The 19,483-nt window shown below is 42.8% G+C and overlaps 1 protein-coding gene across 2 annotated transcripts in view; it reads right to left on the bottom strand.

The window, feature by feature from the left end:
• Nucleotides 1–19,483, bottom strand: part of SYT15 (synaptotagmin 15) — a 119,794-nt gene that overhangs the window by 77,784 nt on the left and 22,527 nt on the right. The window contains exons 2-6 of one of the 2 annotated variants that reach the window (XM_069755823.1): nucleotides 11,603–11,807; nucleotides 8,322–8,464; nucleotides 5,668–5,963; nucleotides 1,356–1,526; nucleotides 1,147–1,267 (exon numbers count right to left, since the gene is read on the bottom strand). In XM_069755823.1, coding sequence (XP_069611924.1) covers nucleotides 1,147–1,267; nucleotides 1,356–1,526; nucleotides 5,668–5,963; nucleotides 8,322–8,464; nucleotides 11,603–11,807 — 936 coding nt within the window. The remainder of the gene's footprint in view (nucleotides 1–1,146; nucleotides 1,268–1,355; nucleotides 1,527–5,667; nucleotides 5,964–8,321; nucleotides 8,465–11,602; nucleotides 11,808–19,483) is intronic. The other variant, XM_069755824.1, reaches the window with a different exon arrangement.

The following is a 19,483-nucleotide window of genomic DNA, read 5'->3' as shown; positions in this document are numbered from 1 at the left end:
ATGTAAATTACAGACGCCTCTCATCTTTTTAAGTGGTGGAACTTGCACTATTGCTGACTGACTAAATACTTTTTTGCCCCACTGTATATACTTACTGGAAACACTTTCTATTAGTAAGCCCAAATATAAAAGACCCCCTGTGATGACCCTCTGACATCACCCCTTGGAGGAAGTTGTAGACAAAACATGTGTCACGGGTGTTCCTTTTGGCAGCCACACAGGTTTACTTCATCTAGCTATATCTTGTTCTTACATTTGACACTTTGAGTATCTACCTTGTGTCTTCATTCCTTCCTTAACCAGGATTATTTTATGTCTTCCTTTGGCTGGACCCTTACATGATTTTTTCGTTGTGTGGGTGTGTATATATACACACTGATCCTGGATGCGTTAACCCTTCTTGGCATAAGGTCAGTTTTTTCTATCTAACTTATAAGAGTTTCACCTCACTTTCCACCTGGATTAATCTGTGCAAATTGGATAGAACTTTGTTCCACAACCTTCACTTGTATATTAATACATAATCCTTAAAAAAGGATTGATATACTAGGTTGAGGTTAATATAGTATTTTCTGTATTTGGTAGGATTTTGTTCCACTGTGTTTTCCATTTTCTGATACTTGCCTTTGGGTGATATGATCTCTTAATTTTGTGGTGTTGTATCCAATGAATTTTGAATTTGTTTGATCATGAAGGAAAGTTTTATCTTTTGTGGATTTGCCCATGTCGGATACTCTCCTTTTAAAAAAAACTGCTTTAGCATTTTGTTTGTTGTTTAAGAAAGAAAAAATTGAAGAATTTTGCTTTTACTCCTTTATGTGCATATGATTTGTTGGGGATATGACAGTACTTGTGAATGCCAATGTGCTAGTACTTCACCTGACTCCTAATGTGATTATTTAAATCACAGGATTAAAACAAAGCTGTAGCCAATTTAACCATATGATTTAAATAAAAGCGGTGACCATTTTTACAACGAAAATAATGCGTTTTGTGTATTTATTCCAGTGAGCTGGACTAATTGTTTATTGCTTTTAGTTAATATGTTCAGTTTGATATTTCCATAGACATACTCGTATTCCCCAAGTGCAGGGATTAATTGTTGGGTTTTAATGTGTTAAGTAATCAAGGAAAGGTTTTACTCACTGATAATACCACGTTCCTCTTGGAACTGAATCCCCTTAGCTCTGAGAACCACAACTGTCAAACGTCCAAGGTAATCATTGTAGCTTAGTGAGAACTGGATATCTCCATTTTCTGATGGCGGCTTTAAGAAAATACAAATATTTCAAAAAGTTTGATTTGATTTTGATCTAAAAACTGAGGCTTGTGGCTGTATTGACATAATAGGTTACCTCTAAATTTTCTTGCTCCAAGTCTCTCCAAATAACCAGCTTTCCATCATCAGTCAAGTTCTCATTTTTCAAAGGAAAGATAACTTGTCCTAATAAATGGTGCTTCTTTATTTTATCCACATGGAAGACTGAAAACCTTAGTGTCCTCTGATGTAATGTTTTCCCAGAAACCTATGAAACAAACAAAAAAAAAAGATGCTGTACTTAATTGAAAGATGTTCAGTATAGAGTAAGGGTATCTTCCATCTATCAATCTGTGCAGGGGAGTTTAGCACTGCTCTTCTTATAATCAAAAGATTGTGTTTCAGTAGGTTTCCAGAAACATTGCTATGTAGGGACCAACTTAAAAGAAACATTTCAGCAGTTTTTTTCTACATCATCTGAGAGCAGCATGATGTAGGGGCAGAGAGCCTGTTTCTAGTAATATATCACTAAACTAGACTGCTTGTGTCACACAGACAGCTCTCCAGTGACCAACGATGCCGAAGTCCCCGGGTAACCAGGATAAACATCGGGTTACTAAGCGCAGAGCCGCGCTTAGTAACCCGATGTTTACCCTGGTTACCATTCTAAAAGGTAAAAAAAAAAAAAAAAAAAAACAGTACATACTTACATTCCGGTGTCTGTCGCGTCCCCCGGAGTCAGCTTCCCTGCACTGTGTAAGCGCCGGCCGGCCGTAAAGCAGAGCGGTGACGTCACCGCTGTGCTCTGCTTTTCGGCCGGCCGGCGCTGACAGTGCAGGGAAGCTGACGCCGGGGGACGCAACAGACCCCGGAATGTAAGTATGTACTGTTTTGTTTTTTTTTTTACATTTACTAGGGTAACCAGGGTAAATATCGGGTTACTAAGCGCGGCCCTGCGCTTAGTAACCCGATGTTTACCCTGGTTACAAGTGAACACATCACGGGATCGGCGTCACACGCCGATTCAGCGATGTCAGGGGGTGATCCAGCGACGAAAAAGTTCCAGACTTTCAGCTCCGACCAGCAATGTCACAGCAGGATCCTGATCGCTGCTGCGTGTCAAACACAACGATATCGCTATCCAGGACGCTGCAACGTCACGGATCGCTATCGTTATCGTTCTAAAGTTGCTCAGTGTGAAGGTACCTTAACTATCGGATAGATGTAGACCCCAATATTCATCACTAGCTCCAACTTGTCTGCGATCAGTGATTTGAAAAGAGGATGCATACTTCCCTGCCTCTGTGTAATTGAATCTCATACTTTGTTTTTTTCTGAGCAAATCCCCCTGTTGTAATTACCCGCAGGAGGTCCTTACTTCAATGGAGATGGACATGTCAGCTCTCACTTCCCCTGCTTTAATTATTTTCTCTCTTCCCTAGTTATTAGTTTAGCTCAGCCACAATTAATTCCATATGTTCAGTGTGAGAGTTAGAGATCTCTCCAGAAAGGTCTTATGGATTTTAAATTTCTCTCTCTGACACCAGCCAAACCAACTTATTTCCTTATTTCAGCAAGACCTGAAACAGAATGTGCATAGGGGCCCACCATCTTGTCTCCAACAGAGAAGAGGGGAGTGGAGAGAAGGATTCTGCATTTTGTGTCACTAAAAAAGAAATTTAACACCTTCTTCCCATCCAGAAAACTTGCAATGTGAGTTAAGCTGTTGGAAGGGATACCTTGACCAAGTAAGCATTGGGTTGACAGCCATTTAAATGTGTATGACCATCTTCACTTTACTTTTTTAATTCTGCAGCTATATGGGATTTGTTAATTGGAGCCTCTATTCAATAGAAAGTGCCAGCATAATTTGGCAACAGTTCATTTCTGAATAAATATTTTTTAAGTAGCTGTATAAAACATAGTGTTCCGCAAAAACTCATAAGAGGAGTTATTCTTTGGGTAGATTTAGACAGAGCAGTTTGCGCTATGTGGCTTCATGCTGTCCACTCCTAGCAACCATTTCATGGGCCACAAGTCCCTCCAGCCCAGTCCTGGCTCCCTTAAAGTTATACCATTGATTCAGAACTGAAATTAGAAGCCGTAATTATACTATTTTCTTAACCATGGAAAGATTTTGCTCCTAGTAAGGCATATAGCAAAGGAAATAATTATTTATCCCTTGCTGATTTTTTAATTTTGCCCACTGACAAAGACATGAACAGTCTATAATTTTAAGGGTAGCTTAATTTTAACATTGAGAGATAGAATATCAAAAATAAAATCCAGAAAAAATCATATTGTATAAATTATATAAATTTATTTGCATTTTGCTGTGAGAAATAAGTATTTGATCCCTCTGGCAAACAAGACTTCATACATGGTGGCAAAACCTTTGTTGGCAATGGCAAGCATAGCAGTCAGACATTTTTTGAAGTTGATGAGGAGGTTTGCGCACATGTCAGGAGGAATTTTGGCCCACTCCTCTTTGCAGATCATATCTAAATCATTAAGATTTTGAGACTGTCGCTTGGCAACTTGGACCTTCAACTCCCTCCATACATTTTCTATGGGATTAATGTCTAGAGACTGGCTAGGCCACTCCATGACCTTAATGTGCTTCTTTTTGAACCACTCTTTTTGCCTTGGCTTTGTGTTTTCGGTCATTGTCCAGCTGGAAGACCCAGCCACGACCCATTTTTAATGTCCTGGCAGAGGGAAGGAGATTGTTACTCAGGATTTTATGGTACATGGCTCCATCCATTCTCCCACTGATGCGGTGAAGTAGTCCTGTGCCCTTAGCAGTGAAACACCCCCAAAACATAATGTTTTCACCTACCTGTTTGACAGTGGGGACAGTGTTCTTTGGGTCATAGGCAGCATTTCTCCAAACATTTTTGTCTCATCTGACCACAGCACCTTCTCCCAATCACTCAAAGAATCTTCCAGGTGTTCAATGCCAAACTTCAGACGGGCCTGCACATGTGCCTTCTTGAGCAGGGGGACCTTGCGGGCACTGCAGGATTTTAAATCTTTACGGCGTAACAAGTTACCAATGGTTTTCTTGGTGACTGGTCTTAACTGCCTTGAGATCATCAACAAGTTTCCCCCGTGTAGTTTTAGCCTGATCTCTCACCTTCCACAAGATCAAGGACACCCAACGAGGTGAGATTTTGCACAGTGCCCCAGATCGATGTCAATTGATAGTCATTTTGCATTTCTTTCATTTTCTTACTATTGCACCAACAGCTGTCTCCTTCTCACCCAGCATCGTACTTATGGTTTTGTAGCCCATTCTAGCCTTGTGCAAGTCTATGATCTTGTCCTTGACATCGTTATAAAGCTCTTTGGTCTTGACCATGTTGTAGAGGTCAGAGTCAGACTAATTAATTGAGTCTGTGGACAGGAATCTTTTATAAAAAGATGACTATGTAAGATCGCTGTCTTTAATGCAGGTAACAAGTTGATTAGGAGCATCTAACTGGTTTGTAGGAGCCAGAACTCTTAATGGTTGGTAGGGGGATCAAATACTTATTTCTCACTGCAAAATGCAAATAAATTTATACAATTTATACAATGTGATTTTCTCGACTTTATTTTTGATATTCCATCTCTCAATGTAAAATTAAATTATAGACTGTTCATGGCTTTGTCAGTGGTCAAATTTCAAAAAACTGACCATGACATCCAAACAGACTAAGTGTGAACAGGTACTGAACCTAGAGTCACCAACTCATACATAAAAACAAAAAAGGCAGCACTCTGTAGCGCCATAGCATGCAAATATGAAAATTGAATTGCATTACTGCACTAGAAATATGAAAAACTGAGAAAGCTTAGCGCATAAATTGGCCAATTCATGTGTACCCGGTAGCCACATTAAGGCTTTTCTCTTTTACCTGGACCTAACACTGCCATTCCTCTCTTAGAATAAAGTCTTCATCTAAATGGGAACCAAATGTGAGTCCTCTCAGACTAAAATCTCTCTCTCTCTGTGGAGGGTTAGTGGTCCTGCTGTAAACTTACAAAATCAGTAAGGGATAAAATTATTATTTCCTTCACTGTATGAAGATTTATGTAGATAACAGAATCAGATACTTTTAACCTCAAAAAATAAGCCAGACTAAAGGTTTTGAATGAGAAATTGATAGCACATGAATGAGGAAACGTACAGTCTGGCAACACAGATAACAATCTGGCTAAACCTGACAAGCACAGTATTTTTCTCAGTTCTGGGCAGCCATAAGAATGTTATTGGATATCTTTAGACTGTCATTTCTTCACATTCAGCCCATTCACTTATCAAATATGTAGGTATACCATAAAAAAAAAAAAAACACGTTATAGCTGTTGATAATCGAAATAATATGGTTCTATGTCAAAGCCAACCACTATTCATCAGAATGTACCTGGAACACAAAATTCTCGTCGAACTGTGGATTCAAGGTTTTACGCTTAGTCTTTGACTGTAGGTAACGTCTCTCATCAGGTAAAAGATGCATTTTCACAAAAGGGTTGCAGGAGTCTGAGTTGAATTGGAGGTTCCTCACTTTGATAAGTGACACAACTAGCTTCTCTGTCTCATATTCATATTCTACAGCAAACCAGATACGGCCAATGTTTCCCTTCGGAAAATCAGTTTCTTCATTGTCTTCTGGATATTTATACAAAGCTGGGTTGATGGAACCCAGAACATATGCTCCACCTAATTGAAAGAATACAATAATTTTAAAGTAAACAGCCAAATCATCAAGCAAAACAATAAGAATGAGCAGTAAAATAGCATAAAGTATAACTAATCTTCTTTACCATGATTTACTAATATCTTGAGATGGGCAATCTCGAACAGTAAAGTTCGGTGTCCGTACCGAATACCCACTGTTCAGGCACGGACACCGAACACGGACTTCACCAGGAAGTAAGTGTTTCTTTTTGGGTTCGGCTGTCTGAACACCAGTTGTTTGTTGCGCTATGTGCATGACAGCGTGGCAAACACCACTTCTGATCTGCGGTGAAATTATCACCGCCAGTCAGACAGTGGTGGTTCTCACGCTGTTAGACAGCGCGAGTGCTCAGCTGTGATCAGAGGTATAAAGTTTACCTCTGGTCACTGGTATCAGCTGATGGGACAACTGCGCCCATCATCCGAAACCTGCTGGCACTAATAACAGTGAGAGCAGAAGCAGCGGAGGGGAGTATTTACCAGCCGCTCCTGTGCTGCAAAATAAATAATTTAAAAAAAAAAACAGCATGGGTTCCCCTGTATTTTTGTTAACCAGCCAAGCAAAACTTACAGCTGGGGGCTGTAACCCTCAGCTGTCAGCTAGTTATCAAGAATAGAGGGGTCCCCATGCCATATTTTTGAATTATTTATATAAATAAAAAAAAAACGACAATTTTTGACAACCAACCTTGCTAAAGCAGACAGCTGGGGGCTAATATTCTCCGGCTGGTAATGGGCCATGGATATTGCGCCCCCCCGCCCCCAACCTAAAATTAGCAGCCTGCAGCTGCCCAGAAAAGGCACATCTATTTGATGTAACCCCATTCTCACTTACAGTAAACAAAACTAAACAATGACAGACTGGTACAGAGGGAAGAGGACTGTACCCTTTCAGGCTTAAATTCTACATTATGGGGAAGGAGACAGTAGGTCGAGGATTGCAGTAGCTCCAATGGCTGTAAGTGTCTTTGAAGAGGTGGGTTTTCAGGTTTCTTTTGAGGGATCCAAATGTGGTGGATAACTGGACGCGTTGGGGCACAGAGGGGATGTCACCGAGGTCACCACAGTTCAGCCCGGCTGGTAACAGAGCCTCAGTGACCATAGGTAACCTCGATGCCATCACCTCCTGTCACTGAGGCTGCACTCGCAGCAGTTCATTTACCAGTGGTTATCAGCCTGGATGGTCACATCTTGGCACCATCCAGGTTCAAAATGTTTTTTCCCAAAGATATGGATTACGGCATGGGACAGAGCAGTGGACAGGTATGGTATATTGCTGTTTTATTATTTTTGGTTTATTACAAGAGAACGAGGGCTTTGGTGGAATTCTGCAGGGTTGTAAGTATGGTTTAATTGAGATTATTAAAAGGAGTGTGCCATTTTTTTCTATTTAAAAGGACTTTATTCTTGGTGTCTGCGTTTTCATACAATGTGACTATGGGGTTAGCAATGGGGGCGTCTTATAAACACCATTCCGTTACTAACCTCAGGGCTTGATGTCACCAGGTAATACAAAGGTGACATCAACCCCCCCAACTATCGCCCCACTTGCCACCACTACAGGGCAAGTGGGAAGAGCCGGGTAAAAGCGCCAGCATTGGCACATCTAATACAGGGTGGGCAATTTATATGGATACACCTGGGTGGGCCATTTATAAAGTTGCATTCAAAAAAATGGCCCCTTACCAGCCTGAGAATACCAGCCCCCAGTTGTCTGCTTTAGCAAGGTTGGTGGTCAAAAATGAGGGGGACCCAACGCCATTTTTTTTTAATTATTTAAAAATATGGCGTGGGGACCCCTCTATTCTTGATAACTAGCCTTGCTAAAGCTGATAGCTGAGAGTTGCAACCCCCAGCTGTGCGTTTTGCCTGGCTGGTTAACAAAAATACAGGGGAACCCATGCCGTTTATTTTTTGTTTTTAATTTATTGACAGCGCAGGAGCGCTGATGAATACTCCCATCCACCGCTCCTGCTCTCATTGTATTTCGTGGCAGCAGGTGTTGGATGATGGGGGCAGTAGTCACATCAGCTGACACTAGTGACTGGAGGTAAACTTTATACCTCCGATCACAGCTGAGAGCTCACACTGTCTTCTGACAGCGTGGGAGCCGTGGCTCTGACCGGCAGGGATCACCGCCAATCAGAAGCGGTGTTTGCCACGCTGTCATGCACATGACAGCACAGCAAACACTGTGGGTCCTGGTTTGGGTACTGTTCTGGTACCCGAACTTTTGGTAACTGTTCGGCAGAACCCACCGGACTCCAACATCTCTGCCCATCTCCAAAAACAACATTAATTCCTTGAGAAAGTACCACAATCGTAATAATATAACTTTACCCATAGAACAGAATGATGATCGAGGGAGGAAATCTGGGGCAACATAGGGCTCACTGTCCTCTTGGATACGTTCTCCATCCTGCAATCCAACCCAATCTCTTCCATGAAACTTTGGTGGAACAACGAAGGGTACACTTTTATTCCTTGAATTGTCAGAAAAGTAGTTAAGGTTGTGAACGCTGATAATTCACTATAAAAGTTAGCAATAGCAAAATATATATATATATATATATACACACATATATACACATATATACACATATATACACATATATACACATATTATATATTATATATTGTGTATATGTAAATACATACAGTATCAGCTAAAGTTGTACAAAAACAGACTGTTGTACTTCCATTTTTTTACATATCTAAGGCTACGTTCACATTTGTGTTGTGCGATGTTGCGTCGGCGGCGCAACGCACAACGCAAACAAAAACGCACGCTAAAATGCATAGTTTTGCGACGCATGCGTCCTTTTTTGCCGAATTTTGGACGCAAAAAAAAAATGTATCTTCCTCTGCGCCCTAACGCTTGGGGCAAAAAAAACGCATGCATCGCAAAACGCATGCAAATGCATGTCCATGCGCCCCCATGTTAAATATAGGGGCGAATGGCGCATGCGTCGCCGTGGCTGCGCCCGACGCAGCCCAGCAGAACTCTAATGTGAATGTAGCCTAAGCACTACCCTATCGCTTTGTCAGATTGTTTTTTTTTGGGTGCCACCAAAGCAATTGATTTTGGAGACCCACCCTTCAACCATAGAAACACCTGTGCAATTCCAGTTTATACTGCATCTTAAATCTGTTATGTCATTGAAAATTAAGATATCATTAATAATCATGTTTTTTAGTGAGTCAGACCATTATAAAAAAAAACGACCAGTGAGAAATGACTGGTTACAAAATAATTTCTCTCCTGCTAAACGCTTTTTGTTTCAGAGCCTGAGACCACATCTTAGCTCTCGATGCCATAGGTTATTGCCTATAAGTGTCATATTAATACACCCCCTATCTATTGTACATAGTAAGAGCAGATGTAAAAACAGCCATCTGTAAGCCAGCAAAAAGCAGCAAAGAACAGGCAGAGGAGCTAAATGACTATTGGATCAGACTGCACAGGGTTTGTTTGTAGTCTAATCATGCAGACAATATTATTAAAATCAACATTGTTTGCAAAGATTATGATTTTATGTGATAGTATAGAAGGGGGAGGGGATTTATGCATTTGGCGAATCCTCAATACATGTTATAATGGCTATGGGCTTTAATATAAAGGTTATATACACTTAACCTTGAAATTGCAAAACCAAGAAGGAAAAACTGTGGAATTATGCACATCACATGATGGAGATGAATCTATATAAACTCAATTTTCCAAATATCCATTGATTCAAAGTTGAGCAAGCATGAGAACCACACACAGAAATCCCCAATCATACACACCTTTGCTAATATCAATGAGGTTATTAACGGTTGTCTAAAGAATATTCTGCCACACTGAATGCACTTGGGAAAATCATAAAAATCCATCCTGTACTGCAAGTGAAATTGAACGCCATATACCAAGGCTAATGTGTCAAATAATGTCTATAGAAACCATCAGAAGACGTTTGCATGACATGGGCTACTAGCGAGACATTCTGTACAGGAATTACATTGACCTCACACCATTGCTCCCAAAGAAGACTCCGACGCAGAGCAAGATGGCAGTGAAATCTGGAACGGAGGTCTATCCTCTTCAGCAAGGAGTCTAGCTTTTGTCCTTGATTCAATGATAGCTGTAGATTGGTCTGGAGACCACATGGGCAATGCCATGAAGTGTCCCTCAGGGGAAAAAAAAAAAAAAAAGTGTAAAAAAAAGTATCACAAGAAGGTCGTTTCAATAAAGCAACGCGATACCGCATATAGCTCACCCTACAGGGAGCATCCTGTGTGGCCAAAACGTATTACCATGGCCTGCAACGTCTGAACAGGAAGCTGTCAGCAATGGATTCTGTTGATTTCCCCAAGTGCATTCAGGGAGGCAGAATATCCCTTAGACAACCATTAATAAACTCAATGATTGCAGCCAAGGCTGTAAATGCAAGAATTAGTGTGAGGCAATCATACCACATACTAAATAAATCAAGATGAAAATTTTTGAAAATTGGGTCCCCAATTGTTTTCATAATTTGCAGATCATTAACATGTCTGTTCCTCTTTCGATTTCCAGAACTTCATGACATTCCCTTCATGTTCCAATTTCAATACGGAAAAGTATTATGTGAGGAAAATAATGACCTTAAATTTAGATATGTTTATATTTTTAGGGGTGGTCTAGCATCTAAAATATCCATTTTTACACCCCAATGACTTTTGTAACTAGCTTTATTATATTGAATAATACACTTATTCCTATCTAGCCAATTCCTAAATGTGTTTATTTTACTTAATTTCCCTTGGTGTATTGATTGAGGGGAGTCTAAATCAGGATGTCACAGGAAGCTGGGGCTGCCCTCACTTCCCTTCCACGTTCATCACTCTTCCTGGAACAAGAAGTCATCAGTGGGGCGGCTCTGCAGTTACTACAGTTCTTGCATTGCCACTCTATAGACGTCTTGGGTGAAAGACGCCACTGGGAGATGTGAGGGCAGAGCCGATACTTGGCTTCTATCTCTGCCATGGCTAACTGTGAAAAAAGATGTCATCAGTAGTCGGTGATAGAAGCAGTGAGTGACGCCTGCACCACCAATCACAGCTTCTGGCACAGCCCTGAAAACAATCATAGGGCAGCGCAGGTGTCAGTCACTGCTTCAAGCTTTGCCCCCTTTTTTCACAGTAAGACGCGGTATCACGCAATCACCTCTTCCACAATCTCCATCATATCTTCAGAGGCGGCAGCTATAAACTAAACTATAGTATGTAACTGCAGTGCTGCCCGTTGTGGTGTCGTGTTCCAGGAGGGGCGATGGATGCCGCAGGGAATGAGTGCAGCCCCAGCCTCCTGTAAATTTTTATATCATACTCATCACAGGTTTTTTTGCTTTTTTTTTTTTTTAAATAACATTTAGGGATTAGTTAGATAGGGAGAAGTGCAGGGTATTGTATAACAAAGTAGGTTACAAAAGTGGATTGGGTATCAAGATAGATATTTATAAATATTTGGGAGCCAGACCACCCCTTTGAAGTAAATAATTTATAGAGGAGCAATCCTTAGATCTTCATTTAAAAAACAAAAACAAACATGACATTCTGGATCCATATAACAATCCTCAGTAAGATCATAGAAGTCTCACCCCATGTCCCTGGCATGACTTGAAGCAGAAGCACCTTCGTCAAAACCCATGTTTTCTGTGTATGTTGGCGTGCTCACATTCAACAGTTCTCCATAGGATGGGCCTCTAAAGCATCTTTTCTTCCATAAGATGTAAACACTGATTCCAAGCAGAAGCAGCAAAAGTGCAGCCCCTACCACACCGCCAGCCACAGCAGCTGCCTGTTCTAATGAGCAATAAAAGTAGAGCTTTAGGTATAGACAGTTCAGATGCATACCTCGAGAATTACAAATGGAACAATGTCTTATCTGCCAACATCACAATGAGGCATTTTAGCTTTAAGATGAATGATCACAGTGCTGTTTTAGTCCAAGTTCAAAATTCTGTGCCAATTTTTTTTTTTACAGATATATTTTGTGTTTAGAGCTTTATTGCGCCGACTCAGAGTATGTACAAAGCTTCCTTTTGTGGAGACCTCCTGAAGGTTGACAGAAATGTATCATATAAAGGAAATTTGTCAAAACAATCTGACCCCTCATACAAGCACAACACTATACTGTTATTTATTATTATTTGTTATGATCCACAATTTTACTTAAGCAATCTGTTGTTCTCTGACTGAAAAATTGCTGTTTTAATTCATATGCACATTTGGCTTTAAGAGGTTTTCCCCCACGAACAAAAGTTCATTTTAATCAATAGCTCTTGGAATAATAAAAGCTTCCACAATTAGATGTGTTTAACCCCTTAGTGACGGAGCCAATTTGCAGCTTAATGAACAGGCCAATTTTTACAATTCTGACCATTGTCACTTTATGAGGTTATAACTCGAACGCTTTAACATTACATTGCACTTTTAAGGTGCTAGTAGATAGCCCCCTTTCTAACCCTTTTTGAAGAAATTCTAGAATTTCTTTTACCTGAATTTCTTGGCTCATTTCGGACAATTGTCATCCCGAGAATTCCAGGAATTTCTGCCAAATTTTCTGGTATTTGTCTGACGTGACCTTTTTCCTGCTGGCGAGCAATGTGGTCACTAAAGGGTTCGAGAATCCCTTTGCTAGTAGGAGCTCTAGTAGGAGCCCCCTCTCAAGTTGCAGGCGGTGAGATGGAGCCTGTGTACTGGAGGGTGTTGTACTGGTCCCTAGTGTGGGAGGTTCGGAGTATCCGGAAGGATCCATGGGTCCAAGAGACATTCGTCTGAGCCACGTGAACCATGCCCTTTTTGGCCAAAGGGGAGCAACAAGGATTACTCGTGCCTTGTCTTTCCGAATTTTCTTGAGGACTGTCGGGATTAATGGTATCGGGGAAATGCATATGTTAGATCAAAGTTCCATCGGTACAGAAGCGCATCCACTCCCTCCGGATGTTCTCTTGGGTTCAGAGAATAGAACTTCCTCACCTTCCGATTTTGTTTTGTGGCAAACAAGTCTATTTCTGGAGTGCCCCAGCTGGCACAGATTTTCCCAAATATTTCCTGGTTCAGGGACCACTCTCCTTGATGTAATATGTGACAGCTTAAGAAATCAGCTACCAGATTCTCTGACCCTTTTAAGTATGTTCCCACTAAGGAAAGAAGGTTGTTTTCTGCCCATATGTACAGTTCTTTGGCCTCTGCCATAAGATGCTGACCTTGCGCTCCCTTGCCGATTTATGTAGGCTATAGTTGTGTTGTTGTCGGACAACACCACCACATGTCTTCCCTGTATTTTTTCCTCTACATGAAGAAGTGCTTGCCTTACCGCTGACAGTTCTTTTAGATTGGAAGATGCTGCTCTCATTGAGGTCCCCCATTGACTCTGTAGGACTTGACCCTCCAGGTGTGCTCCCCACCCCCATGGGCTTGCATCGGTAGTTAGCACCACTGGATTCTGCACTGTTTAAATTTTCTGTTCTCAGCCACCATCTTAATGAGTCTTGAACTCTCGGTGATAGAAGAATTTTCCGATTTAAGTTGTATGGATTTTTCATTTGCTCGGATAGTATCTGCCATTGCAATTCTCTTGTGTGGGCTTGTGCCCACCGGGTCACTGGGATTGTTGCTGTTAGAACCCCCAAGAGTAGCATTGCTTTTGATAGCGAGATGGGCCGTCCCAGTTGGAACAGTTTAATTTTTTGTTCAATCGCTTGAATTTTCCTCTGCGGGAGGACACTCCTGTTTGACTGAATCTAATTGGATCCTGAGGAATTCTTGAGTCTGAGCTGGGACTAATTTTGATTTTTTTTTAAGTATACTATCCAGCCTAGCTTGGTCAGTACCTCCAGTACGCTCGTCACTGTTTTTACGCAATTTTCTTTGTTGTCTGCTATTACAAGAAAATCGTCCAAATAGGGTACCAATATTATATCTTCCTTTCTGATAAAAGACGATACTTCGGAAATAATTTTTGTAAATATACGCGGAGCTATAGCCACCCAGAAGGGAAGGCATTGGTATTGCAGATGGGTGGGAATTTTTGCAATGTTTACCAATAGTCTTAGGTACTGTTGATGTTGGCCAGCAATTGGCACATGGTAGTAAGCATCTGTGAGATCTATTACTGCCATGTAGCTGTCTGGGTCGAGTACTTTTATTGCCATTCTTAGAGTTTCCATTTTGAAGCTCTCCACTTGAATATAGCGGTTTAGTGCCTTTAAGTTGAATATTACTCTCAGCGAACCGTCCGGCTTTGGTGTGAGGAACAAGGTACTGTAGAAACCTTTCCCCATCTCCTGGTGAGGTATTCTTATTAGGACCCCTTTTCATATGAGGAGATGGACCTCTCTCTCTCTCTCTAGTGTGGCCTGATTTTTTTCGACCACCTAGGTCATTATCATGCGACTTGGCGGGGAGCTGGAGAATTTGAACTGTAGACCTTCCGACAATAAGCTGGTTACCCATTGAGAAGCTGGTAATGCTGCCCAGTGGTGGACGAACAATCGGAGTCTTTCCCCCACTGGGATTTTGGCGTTATTGGTGTTTGGGGTCAGGTTTGGGGGGAGGCTTACTGAAAAGGAATCCCCTCTCTTTCCTCTTTCCAGGGTCTGCCCCTCATGGACCTTTCGTCCGAGTGGCCTCGACCTCCTCCATATCCGGACCCACGAAAGAACGAGTGAGACGTATCCCACCGGCGTCAAGGAAAGGGAGGAGGCGGAAAATAGAATTATTCTTACCGTTAATTCGGTTTCTAGGAGCCTTCCACGACAGCCACGAGGAGGTTGTCTCCATTCCCTAATGGGGGGACAGGAAGCACAAGAAGTTAAAAACCCCTCCCACCTCCATTAACCAGTGACTTACAACTGAACCCATAGCACCGGTTACCTTTAGGTTCTCAGAGAAATATCCAAGAACATCGGGAGGGAATTAATGCTGTCGTGGAAGGCTCCTAGAAACCGAATTAACGGTAAGAATAATTCTATTTTCTCTAGTAGCCTTCCACGACAGCCACCAGGAGGGATGCCAACCAATTCTGTATTTAGGGAGGGACCACAGCTTGAAGAACCTTTCGGCCAAAAGCAAGATCCCGATTGGACCAGAAGTCCAATCTATAATGCTTAGTAAATGTGTGTAGAGAAGACCATGTTGCTGCCCTGCAAATCTGCTCCGAAGAAGCGCCAGCCCTTTCAGCCCAAGAGACGGAAGTAGATCTGGTGGAATGAGCTTTTAGGCCCGCAGGAACAGCAATATTCTGAATTAGGTATGCTTCAGAAATGGCCTTTTTATCCAGTTGGCAATGGTACTCTTCGCTACCTTCTTGCCTTTGTTTTTGCCAGAAAGATGAACGAAGAGATAGTTGTCAATTCTAAACGATTTAGTATATTCTAAATAGTATAACACTATACGTCATACGACCAAAGTATGGAATCTGTGTTCTTCCGGATTTGAAGGATTGTGACAAAACGATGGGAGGACTATATCCTGTGATCGATGAAATTCTGATACTACCTTCGGTAGGAAACAAGGATCTGGACGGAATACGATGGAGTCATTCCTTATGGTAAGATAAGGCTCTCTTACTGAAAGGGCTTGTATTTCCCCCACTCGTCTTGCGGTAGAGATTGCAACCAAGAAGGCCGTCTTGCAGGACAGAAGTTGCGAGGAACAAGATGATAATGGCTCAAATGGAGGAGCCGTAAGACCTTTTAGAACTATGTTTAAGTCCCAAGATGGCACAAAAATTTGTTTTCTTGGACTATGTCTTGATGCTGCGACCATAAACCTCTTTATCCAACGATGACCCGCAAGGTCCTGATCGAAGACGGAACTCAAGGCTGACACTTGAACTTTCAAGGTACTTGGCTTCAGCTCCAACTCTAATCCTTTTTGTAAAAAATCTAATATTTGTGAAATATTAGGATGAAAAGGGTCAGGTTTATGAGGATGACACCACGAGGAGAATCTCTTCCAGATTTTTCCATATATGGCATTGGTAATAGGTTTCCTAGATTTCTGTAGAGTAGAGATTACTGACTCTGAAAGGCCCTTAGCTCTTAGTACCTGGGCTTCAATAGCCAGGCTGCCAGCTTGAACTTCTGTGGTTCCGGATGATAAAAGGGGCCCTGGCAGAGAAGGTCTTCTGATACCTGAAGAAAGACTGGACCGTCCACCTTCAGTTCTTTGATGAGGTGGTACCAGCTCCTCTTCGGCCATGCTGGAGCTACTAAGATAGTCTGGACCTGATCGTCCCGGATCTTCCGGAGGGTCTTCGCAAGTAACGGTATTGGAGGGAACCCGTATGCTAGATGGAATCTCCAAGTATGAGCGAAGGCGTCTACTCCCCGAGACCTGTCCTTGGGGTTTAGGGAGAAGTAGTTCTCGACCTGTGCATTCTGGCTGGACGCTAGAAGGTCTATATCGGGAAGACCCCACCTGTCTGTCAACATTCTGAAAACGTCCGCCTTCAGGCTCCACTCTCCTGGATGCAAGTCGTGATGACTTAGGCGATCTGCCTGAACGTTCACCGACCCCCTGAGGTGTATCGCTGAAAGTGAGAGATGTTTTTCTGCCCAGCAAAATATTCTGTTTGATATTGCTTTTAGTTGGTTGAACTTCGGACTCCCCTGGTGTTTTAGATGCGCAACAGTCGTCATATTGTCCGAATAAATTCTGACATGTTGACCTATAATGGGACTGCTGGCTGCCAGAAGGGCCCTCTCCACTGCCAACAATTCTCTGGAGTTGGAGGAACTGGAGCTTTATTTCTGATTCCAGTGACCCTGGAATGGGATTTGCGAGACCACTGCTCCCCAACCTTTTTGACTGGCGTCTGTTGTCACCGTAATCAGCGGATCTTGCACCCAGTCTACTCCTTTCAGTAGGTTTGATTGGATCGCCCACCAGGTTAACAAGGCTTTTACCTTCCCTGGAGTGTAAACTCTTCTGTTTAGGGAATTTGGATTCCCGTTCAAGTTCCCTAAGATGTGCGCCTGCAGAACTCTGGAGTGGCTCTGAGCCCACTGGACTGATTGTATACAGGCCGTCATTGATCCCAGAAGAGACATCGCAGCTCGTAAGGTCGGAGAACGTTGTTTCCTGAAGTGTGAGACCTTGGAAATTAGATTTGTCCGATGTTTCTCTGGTAGGAAGGATTTTTGACCTTCTGAATCCAGGAGGACTCCGAGGAATTTCCTCACCTTTGATGGTGATAGCTGAGACTTTTTTAGATTTGGAATCCAACCCAAACCCTGTAAGATGTTCAGAGTTTTGGAAACTCTCTGATTGAGAACTTCGGCGGAAGGACCAATTATTAACATGTCGTCTAAGTACGGGACTATAGCGATGTCTTGGCTCCTGATATGGGCTACTGCTTCCGCCATGACTCTGGAAAACACCCTTGGGGCTGAGGAGATCCCGAAGGGGAGAACATTGTATTGGAAATGTAAGATTTTTTGGTTGAATTGGACCGCAAATCTCAGGTATTTCCTGTGGCAAGGATGTATTGGAATACGGAAATAGGCATCCTTGAGGTCTATTGTTGCCATATTTGAATGAGGAGCTATTAGAGGGATGGCTGTTTTTACTGACTCCATCTTGAACTTGCGGTAGGTTATGTATTTGTTGAGAGCTTTCAGATTTATTATAATTCGAGATTGCCCGCAAGGCTTTTTTATTATGATGATACGGGAATAGTGTCCTTCCCCCTGCTCGTTCACCGGGACCAAGGAAATAGCTCTTGAGTTTAGCAAGTTCTGTATTCCGGCCATCATCATCTTTTGAGTCTCCCGAGATGACAGGGAGGTGACTCTTAAGATCCTGGGAGGAGGCGCATCGAACTCTATCAGCAGACCCTGTTGGATAACACTCACCACACAGGGGCTGTTGGAGATATTCTGCCAACTGTGAACGAAGTTCGAAAGCCTCCCCCCCACCTGATCGGAGTCATTGCTTTTCTTGTTGTGTTTGTTGGGGGAATAAGGATGTTTTGTAGGCTTCCCCTTAGCATAACTCCACCTCCCGGATTTTCCTTTCCCTCTACCCTGGGAGGGCTGGGGCTGGGAGGGTCGAAAAAAACGCTTCCTGGGAGGCCTCTGTTCAGGAAGGGTTTTCTTTCTGTCTGTGGCTTTCTCCAAGATATCATCTAAGGAGGGCCCAAACACGTAGTCACCCTTAAAGGGAATAGAACATAGTTTTATTTTTGACGTAACGTCTCCGCTCCACATCTTTAACCAGAGAGCTCTTCTGGCTGAATTTGTCTGGACCAAGGATCTGGCGGCCACCCGGATAGATTCCAGTGAGGCATCTGCAAGGAAACCTGTTGCTCTGTGCAAGATAGGCAAGGAGTCCAGTACTTCCTCTCTTGGGGTACCCTGAGAGATGTGGCTTTCTAACTCTTCTATCCAACGGAAGAGAGAGCGGGCCACGCAGGTGGATGCTATATTGAATCGGAGGGCTGAGGTAGACGTTTCCCAGGACTTTTTGAGAAGGCTCTCAATCTTCCTATCCAAGGGGTCTTTTAATTGGGAAGAATCCTCGAACGGCAGAGCCATCTTTTTAGCCACTCTAGCCACTTGGACATCAATTTTTGGGATGTTCCATTTTATTGAGTCCTCATCAAGAGGAAATCGATGCTTAAAATCTGGAGGCGTTGTTAGCCGTTTCTCGGGCAATTCCCATTCATTATTAATCATATCAATTATGCTTTTATGGACGGGGAACCCGGGCTGTTTTTCAGTATGTATACCGAACAGTTCGTCTTGTATAGACTGAGGCACTGATTCCTCTTTTAGCCCCATGGTGTTCCTCACAGCCGATACCAATTCCTCAATATATTCCGAGGAAAAAAGGCATTTCCTAATTTCCGCCGATTTATGGGGTAACGCATCTTCCCATTTAACAGAGGAAGACGTATAGGACCCCTCAGACTCTGACTCAGAGTACTCCTGGATTTTTCCCTTTTTGGGGAGTGATGGACCAGGTGAGGATGGTGGTGGCGGTGGAGGGGGGGCGAGTGTGGCCAAAGAGGTTTGAACCTCCTGCCTAACCAAGGAGCGGATTTCATTAATCAAAGAAGGGTGTTCCGCTCTGACAATTTTATCCATACAAGGTTGGCATAACTTTTTCTCCCAATCTGGTGGCATTTTCGCATTACAGGTAGCACATTTACGCTTGGAAATGCTTTTAGGGCCAGGCTTGACTCCCTGCAATGAGAGAGGAAGCCGTGTAAGAAAAGGTATATTAAAAAATGTACCTTTAAATGGGACCCCCTCTGCCGTACTTACTAGGGCTTGAGGAGCGCTGGGCTCTGCAGCTGCAGGGCAAGACGAGTCCATGCTTACAGCAGGCTTACCTGAGACGTCTTCGCAGCTTATATAGAAAATAAGCTGCACCAGCGCGTGGCAATCAGCCGCCCCTTCCCCCTCCGCAGTCCCAGGCAGGCGTGCGAGGATGCAGCGTGCCTCGCACGCCGTTCGGTGATCCATTGC

This window comes from Ranitomeya imitator, chromosome 2, assembly GCF_032444005.1.
Source record: "Ranitomeya imitator isolate aRanImi1 chromosome 2, aRanImi1.pri, whole genome shotgun sequence".
Taxonomy (NCBI): Eukaryota; Metazoa; Chordata; class Amphibia; order Anura; family Dendrobatidae; genus Ranitomeya; species Ranitomeya imitator.
The sequence above is the reverse complement of the archived record's forward strand: the minus strand, read 5'-3'. Positions and strand labels throughout refer to the sequence as shown.